Genomic DNA, 8,782 nt, shown 5'->3' on the forward strand with positions numbered 1-8,782 from the left:
GGGGTTAGTTCAGACTGTTACCCCTTGGTCTCGGATGGCATTGCCATCATTCAAGCCCTTTAGCTGCCTCCCATGAGCATGCGTGTTACAGACGATAAATTAAAAAGTCAAGGTGGTTTGAAAATGATGCGGCAGGCGCAATGGAAAGAAGCTGGTGCCACACAACACGTCCGCAATGGCTTATGGGTAGTTTGAACCCGCAGAGCGCAGCAAACGAACATGGACGCTTCGCCGCAGGGTTGCACCATTTATCGAACAGCGCACCGTAGTGAAATTTCTTTGGGCAGTGGGAGTGAAACCTGTGGAAATTCACCAAAGGGTGTCAGCTCAGAATGGAAGTGAAAACATGCAGGAAGTTTATGAATGTCGTAAAAGAGGAGAAGACAAAGATAAGGCCACCCTCATTTCTTATGGGGCAAAATAAAGGCAGCTTTACAGCAAAGAGAAGGAAGCGAGTCCCAGATTAGACTATTCAAGATGGAGTCACTTCTAGTTAAACGCCAGCCAGGAAGGAAGAGGCGGGTCCAAGGGGGCGGATACCAGAAGTGGTGAGGTTGTCAATCCTCAGACCTGAAGAAGGAAGAAGAGAAGAGACGTTAAGATACAGTGCCATACCACCAGAGGCTTTAAACTGTCCCCAAGGTACACGTGTGTGACAATGGGTCGAGAGGTTTAATGCGGGAAGAACAAGTGTAACCGACAAAGATCATTCTGGTTGTCTGTCAGCTTCGGAACACGAGCCCACATCGACATGGCGGATTACGTTGCCCACTATTGGATTCCAGCTGTGGACCTGCACGTGCCATAGTGAGTGATGACTTGGGATACTGTAAAGCTTACCCAAACAGCTTCCACGCCAACATCCTTTGGTGAATTTCTGCAGGTTTCACTCCCTCTGCCCAAGGAAATCTCAACTGCGGGGCGAAGGATGGGCAGATCAGTGTGCTGTTTAAACTTTTCTGCCCATTCGTAAACCTTTCGTTGCACCATTTGTGGAGCAACACGCCATAGGGGGAGAGTGAAATCTGCCAAAAAACGTGCTTGGGTAGCCATCATGTTCAAACTTTACACTACCCCTGTCATCACGCACTGTGGCAGGTGGCCAAATGTGCAGCAACACCGGACGACGTGATCCGTCGGTCTTCTCGATGTAGGCTCATGTGGGCAGTGTGGATGGTTGATCTGATCAACGGTCCTCCGTTACACTTGTTCTTCTCGCTCTAAACCGCTCTGCCCACTCATAAACACTCTGTTTTTACTTCTGTCCCGAGTCGACATCCTTTGGTAAATTTCAGCAAGTTTCACGCCCTCTAACAAAAGAAATCTCACTATGGCGGGTTCTTCAACAGATGGTGCAGTCCTGCGTCCGTGTTCATTTACCCTTGGCTTCAACTAGACTAATGGGAGAGCGCTGCACCGTGCGCCTTTGAACTACCCATAAGCCACTGCGAACTGGACTAACGGCTTGTCTGAACTACCCATAAGCCACTGCAAACTGGACTAACGGCTTGTTTGAACTACCCATAAGCCACTGCGAACTAGACTAACAACTTGTTTGAACTACCCATAAGCCACTGCGAACTGGACTAACAGCCTGTTTGAACTACCCATAAGCCACCGTGAGCGTGTTGTATCAGTTTCTACCCGTTGTGATTACCGCGTAATTTTTCAAATTGCCTTTATTTTTTGATTCACCTTCATTCATCAGTATACTGAAACAATAAAAAACAGAATATCATGTAGAGTTGGGGTACCCCATTTAATAAACAAAGGAGTACTAAGGACATTTTGGTTTCATGCAGATATTGGCCTCTCCATCGTGGGGACAGGACATGAAGTGGATGGGCAGTAAATGGCGCAGACTGGCACTGTCTATTCTGAACATCGAGGGGAGTCTAAGATGTAATGGATGTGTTCTGTTTGGGGAACTCCTTGTTCGAGAGGAACAGTGACAAGCCCCCGTTGCCCATCACAAATCGGGAACAACTGCTTGGCACCGGCTAGACGAGCGTTGTCAATCTTGCGTGTCGCTCCTGTTCAATAGGCGTCCCGTGACCGTGAATTGGTGGGATTGCACCGTGGGTTTTGCCAATTGGGTTACACTTCTTATAATAGTAGGTAACGGTTTTCACGGGGATCGAGGATTTACTGTATTTAGCAAATGGATGGCTACAGAGATGGAGTGTTGGGGGGTGGCGACCAACTCCTTTCCATGTCCTTAATCGGCTTTGTTGTGTTCTTCTTTTGCAGGAAATTCGTGAGATGGTTGCACCTGTCCTCAAGAGCTTCCAGGCACAGGTGAGTGCCTTCTTCTCCAAGTTTACGTCAAGTGGGAAATGTGCCAGATCCGTAACCTGGGCAAGTGGGAATACAGCGCAGTGTTGAGTGCGGCCTCTTCTCTGAAACTTTGTATTCATGTATTCATGGGTTGTGTTTTTTTTACTTTCCTTATAATTTGACGTCACCCACTAATTGCAGCAGAACCCCCAAAAATAAGATTAAATAGCAAGAGATGACCTACTTCCTGATGCACAGCATAAATAGTGACAAAGGGTTAATGGTGGGAAGGGGGGCCGCGGGACGGCCTGTCACTGGACGGTTTTCTTTTTTGTAACTTTGTTAATGAGGTCCCGTCAGGCCTGACAAGAGGTTCTAATTTAGCTTCTGAAGTGTAAAGGAGATTAAGGACAGTGAGCAGAGTTTATGTCTTAAAATATATCCCATCCTTATTAATCTGCCATCCCTGGGAGCCCAGCGTTTTGGATCCGCTAATGAATTGAGGGTTATAATGAAGGTAACTTTAATAGGATTTGCTGTATAAGGAGCTGAGCTACTTCTCGACTCGAGAGAGAGAGAGAAAAAAAAAATCCACCTCTGGTATGCTTCCGCGGAGAAAATGCCCACAACGCCAGTGCCACCTTGAGTGCCACTTTGCAAGCTAGTGGGCTGGGCATGGGGTGACATGAAGATGAATTCTTTGCACTGGGTTCTCCAGAGCAATGCTTTATCAGGGTGGCCCTTTACCCTTTACAGCAGTACAGAGATCTGGCTGGTACATATGGTGTCATCGAGGTGTGACAGTCAACGGGGTGGCGCTCCTGGCCCACCAGTGTGCCATAACCAAGTTTTGAAATGGTTTGTTTTTATTAGATTAGATTATATTTAGTAAACGTTAATAGTATCATGGGGAAGTTGAGATGTTTTATGTTGTTATTTTTTAAACTTTGGGTCCATATTGAATGTTCTTGCCAAGGATGAGCTGGGCGAGGAGTGGCACAGGTTCCTAGAAGGGCCGTGGAGAGAGCGTGAACCAGAGAGGGAATTGGCAGCTGGAGATACCGTGTATGACAGTGTGAGTGGAAAGGAAACGGGGTGCCAGGGTGCTGTAGACCTCGTGTATCTAAAGTGCAAGTTAGGTAGAAAGTCTGCAGAAGAAGGTGGAGGAGAGGTGTTTTTTAAAACGACTGGCCGCTAAAATCATGGAGGAAAATCATTTGTTTTTTTAAATGAAAGTTTAGCGTTGAGGATGTAACGTCAGGAATACAACAATAAGGGTTAACATCCAATAAATGAGGGGTGCACAAGTGTTTTTCAGCGATTTTAGTGTGGGCGGCGATTCACTCGTAAACAATGTGACAAAGCTGGGTGTGGACTGAGAATGTTTTCATTTAAAAATGCCGTTTTTTAAATGAAAGCGTAGTGTTATGGACATAGTATCTGAAATATGGTGTTATGGTTTAACAGCCAATGAATGAGGCGTTCACATACGTTTTTCAATTGTTTTAGTGTGGGCGGAGATTCTTTCATAAACGATGTGGAAACGGCAGTGTAGCTTGAGATCGTTTTAATTTTAAAATGATTTTTTTAAAATGAAAAAATAGGGTTATGGACGGTGCATCAGAAATCGGGTGTTATGGTTTAACATCCAATAAATGAGGGGTTCACTTGTGGTTTTTTTTTTTTTACTAGTTTAGTGTGACCATAGATTCTTTCGTAAACAATGTGAAAACAGTAGGTGTGGACTGAAATGGTTTTCATTTAAAAAATGATATTTTTTAAATGAAAGAATAGGGATGTGGACATAGCATCTGAAATACGGTGTTATTGTTTAACAGCCAATGAATGAGGGGTTCACAAGCGTTTTTAGTGTGGGCAGAGACTCTTTCGCAAACAATGTGACAACACTAGTGTGGCCTGAGAATGTTTTCATTTAAAAATGCAGTTTTTTAAATGTACACATAGTGTTGTGGACGATGCTTAATAGCTAAAGAATGAGAAGGGGTTCACATGTGTTTTCAGCTGTTTAAGTGTGGGCGGAGGTTCTTTTACAAATAATGTGAAAGCGCTGGTGTAGACAGAGTTTTTTGTTCATTTAAAAACTACATTTTTAAATGAGACTATAACGCTGTGGATGTAGTGTCAGAAATACAGCGTTATGGCTTAATAGCCAATGAACGAGGAGTTGATGTGCATTTTTCGGTTGTTTTAGTAAACTCAAAACAACAAGTGTGGACTGAGATCGTTTTCATTTAAAAATCCTGTTTTTTTTTTTTTAAATGAAAGTATAGTGTTGTGGTCGATGTGTCAGAAATATACCGTTCTGGCTTTACTGCCAATGATTGAGGGGTTCGCTTGCGTTCTTGCTCATTTTAGTGCGGGCAGTGACTCATTTTTAAATGACGTGAAAGCTCCATTTTTGAATAAGAGTGTAATGCTGTGGACGCAGCATCAGATATGCAGGGTTCACGTGCATTTTTGGTCGTTTTAGTGTGTGTGGAAATTCTTTCGCAAAGCGTGCAATGAAGGAACAGTAGACGCAATATCCAACATATCAATAAGTCAGTGATATAATGTTGTTAAAGGTTATTTTATTTCAGTCTGCCATCTCATAAGCTGCTTTCCACTGCACAGTCCTGACCTGGTGTACAGTGTCAAATAAATAGACAGGAGCCGCAAAAACGTGTGGGGCAGCAAATTGGAGAATTGAAAAGTACGATAGAACAGGTTCAAGTCCACAATAGAACTGTCTGCATGGCGGCTTTAGATGGCAGAGGAAGTGATGTCATCGGCGCCGGAACTGGAAGTTGTGTTGTTGGGACCCAGGGCCCGAAGTGATTTCTTTGGGGATGGAAGTGACGTCATCAAGACCAGGCGGGATTACCCATAACTGGTCTGCGGTGGAAAGAGAGAAAGGATTAGTGCACCTTGCCAACCCCTGGTCTGGCGGGGAATTGCCTCCCGTGCGCACGTGTGTGACAACCATCGCAGCATTCTGTGCTTGCCATCTCCCATGATGCATTGTGCCTTGACCGTTGCTGCCATTCCTATACGACACATTAAGGGGCTCGTCTAGCGTGGCACTCGCCCTTTCACTCCGCTACTGCCTTAGCTTTCCATACATGGACTGAGAGGTTGGATTGAACCCGACGTCGCTGCCACAGATGTGTGAAAACAATTTTGCCCATTGCGCGTGTGGGACGCGGGGATGGATTTGACTTAACGCGAGTTGTGTCAGATGGGGATTAAACAGTCGTCCAATTTTTGGTATCTATTGGCAATGCCAAAAAGGAAAAACGCCAGCAGTCTTCTAATTACCGAAACTTGCTTTACAAAGATAATCCAAAAAGTAATTTAGCGTGTACAATGAAAGTCGTCAAGCAGCACAGATGGCAATTCTGATAAATAGTTTGTAACATGTAATTAGCAGCTCTGGCGGTTACATATCATTAACCCCCAGAGCTTGGAAATTATTTCCTCATTATTAACTGAAAAGGTAAAATTGAGCTGACGAGATAGCAACAGAACAAACTGCTATTAATTACCCACATTTATTAAAGTGATTGCCTGCGACTTTAGTTTTGTTTGGATGCACGCTTGAAAACATCTGAATTAAAGGTTCTGCTACAGTAATTGCGGCATTACTTTACTTCTAATGACTTATATTGAGGGCTTTGTTTCTCACTTTGCGTGACCCGCAGGACATGCCAGGCTTTTCTCCTCTGCTGCCAGTCGGTGCTGAAGCCCTCCTGAGTGTTGTTGACTTGAGAGGCAGCCCACCCCCATGCCCAGCCACAGACCCATTTTCGTATACGGCATACGCTGAGGTGATGCTGTACATGTAGAGGTTTGGATTGGGGAGCAAGCAGCAGAACAAGCGCTAAGACGGCATGAATGAGAGGTGTCGCCACCATCATATAGCATTTCTCTCTTCACTTCCAGTCTCCCTATTCCACAACTGGGCCTTTTGTTGATGTCGGTCTTATTTGTTTTTATTGTCAGTACAACCTTTTTTCTGATTGGCTAACAGCAGCGGTGCCAAGTACAGTCCCTCTAGACTGCTTTTGTGAGGCGTTGGCTCCCAGTGACAAGGAGTATGGGAAGACAGGAGGTCAGTGGAATAAAGGATGGTGGCCTGTCGTCATCTTTAAAATAACGGTGACTAAGGGAGTATATGAAGCACATTATATGTTACTTTAAAGAAAGACAGACAGATTGCATGGAGTGCAATGCGATGTGAAAGCTGCCATCTGAAATGAAGATATGACTGACTAAGTGGTGTACTAAGTCAGCCATAAAATGTACTTTGGTGCTAGTAAGCTGTGTAAGGAAAACACATCTTGTAATGTACTTTGTGATCATCCGTGCTATAAACGTCAATGTGCTGTATAATAAAATGCCACTTGGTGTGTGTGTGTGTGCGTCCAGTCCATCTGAAGAATCTGATTGGTCAGTTTGGCAAAGGTGTTAAAATGGAGCATTTGAATAACGTACCTAGCATTAGGGTCACAACAAATCATGAACAGAGCACAGTAATTATTTATAACTCACCAAAACCACCAAGCACATTTAATGAACCTCAAGGGACTTCCCAGCTTTTCTCTGCCCTTTTATAGGGCTGAGGGCAGTCCCTGGATGGTGATGGGCATCTTGGGGAACCACCCACAAGACATACAGAAAATTGCAGGAGATACATAGACACATAGTAATGGCGTGGGCCTTTTAAGAGAGCCAAGAAGAGTCCTAAATAACCTCATTGGTGGGGGAAACCATTAAACCCCGGCTAGAATTAGGACAAGCACAGGAACTAACAATAAAAAAAGGTTTATTTTTAAAAAGAAAGCTCTGTGGAGTGCAAAAGGTAAAAAGGAGTTGCCTGAAACGCTAAGGCGGTCCAAAAGCAAACACATCCCAATACAGATGTTCAAAGAATGGAACAAAAAAAGTTAAAAAAACAAAAGAAAAGAATTACAAAAAGCACAAAGAGACTAAAACTCACCAGACCCCCCAAGTGCATTTGAATGAAGCGCAAGATAATGTGGGATACCCTCTAACTTTATAGCGCTGAGGGCAGTCCCTTGTGGTGATGGGCAGGTGGCCCCGCCTCTTTTTGACGCCCACTACATGCCCAGCCTACCTGGAATTGCCTTTCCTGAGGTTTCTTCCATTTTTTTCCCTACAAGGGTTTTTAATTTGGGAGTTTTTCCTTGTCTTCTTAGAGAGTCAAGTTAAGAGGCAGGGCCTGTTAAAGCTCATCGCAATACTCCTTGTGTGATTTTGGGCTACACAAAAATAAATTGTATTGTATTGTATGGCATATAACAATGGCTAATGTACACCCAAAACAAGGAGTAACATAAATAGTTAACGAAAATAATGTTAACATAAGCAAAAGGCTCAGAAATGAACTACAAAGTCAGGAATTTGATTCCCAGTTCAAAGAGAGACCCCTTTGCAGGTAGATTGGGCACAAAGTGGGCGTGAAATAAAGGGAGGGCAATACAATACAATCCACAGAACAGAACACAAGTCATCCTCAATACAATAAAGAAAGGTAAAAATTAAAACACAGCCTGCTCTGCCCTTTCTTGTGTAGTTTCTCTGTGGTACGAGACCAGTCCCGCCTGCCCCCAGTATTTGTAACAGTGCCCCACCTCCCTCAGGAGTCAAGTCCTCCTCCTCCCGACTCCTCTCCTCTGTATCGTCCCCCCTTGTTGATAACACCCCACACGTGCAGAATCATCCGAGAATTCTTTGGAAGTCTGAGGAGCACAGAGGTGATGGGACTTTTCCTTGTTGAGTCTCACAAGCTACGTGTGTGTGTGTGTCTGTCTGAATGTGTCCCATGATGCACTGCTGCCACAACCAGCATGGTTTCCTGCCTTGCAGCCGGTGCTGCCGGTATGGATCTGCCACCTGCAGGTCCTGTGCTGTATTAAATGTGTTCTGCGACGGATGGATGGATCAATGGATAATCGAACGGAGTCCACTCGAAAACGTTGTGCATAAAGTAAGCCCTGACTGACTTCTTGAAGCACTTTGTAATGTTCTTCAGTGTAAAAGTCAAGGCTGATCATTTGGTGTTTGCCTTCATGTAGACGATAGGTTTATAAAGACCAGCTCTTCATTCACAGTGGCATTCTCGTTCTGGGAAGACATCTTCAAAAAGGACAGGAATTTTCTGGAACAAATGGTCTACCTGCAATACTTACTCTGGTGCCTTAGTGAGCCTCACGGGAGGAGCAGACCTCAAAAATAATGCTCGGTCGAAAACGGTTTAACCTCACGTAACGATAACGAGGTAAAGATTAGTTGGTCGACACTGCGAGTCGTACCTTTGATAAACCCTACAGCTTCACGCGCACACTCCCAGTCTGGACGGTCAACTAGACACGGGGGAAGCTGCCAGCTTTTGTGTCCTGACTCGCCCATACATCAAACTCCTGCTCATCTGGTGACAATCGATCACATGGTGGCAGCACATGACTGCCATTTGTCACTCTCA

General features: G+C 44.6%; 1 protein-coding gene across 1 annotated transcript in view; it reads left to right on the forward strand.

Annotated features, from left to right (window-relative positions):
* Nucleotides 1–2,482, forward strand: part of LOC120540967 (homeobox protein cut-like 2) — a 145,859-nt gene extending 143,377 nt beyond the window's left edge. The window contains exon 3 of the mRNA XM_039772174.1: nucleotides 2,251–2,482. Within this exon, the coding sequence (XP_039628108.1) occupies nucleotides 2,251–2,385 (135 nt within the window). The 3' untranslated portion in view covers nucleotides 2,386–2,482. The remainder of the gene's footprint in view (nucleotides 1–2,250) is intronic.
* Nucleotides 2,483–8,782: the final 6,300 nt, after the last annotated feature.

Source organism: Polypterus senegalus, chromosome 12, assembly GCF_016835505.1.
Source record: "Polypterus senegalus isolate Bchr_013 chromosome 12, ASM1683550v1, whole genome shotgun sequence".
Taxonomy (NCBI): Eukaryota; Metazoa; Chordata; class Cladistia; order Polypteriformes; family Polypteridae; genus Polypterus; species Polypterus senegalus.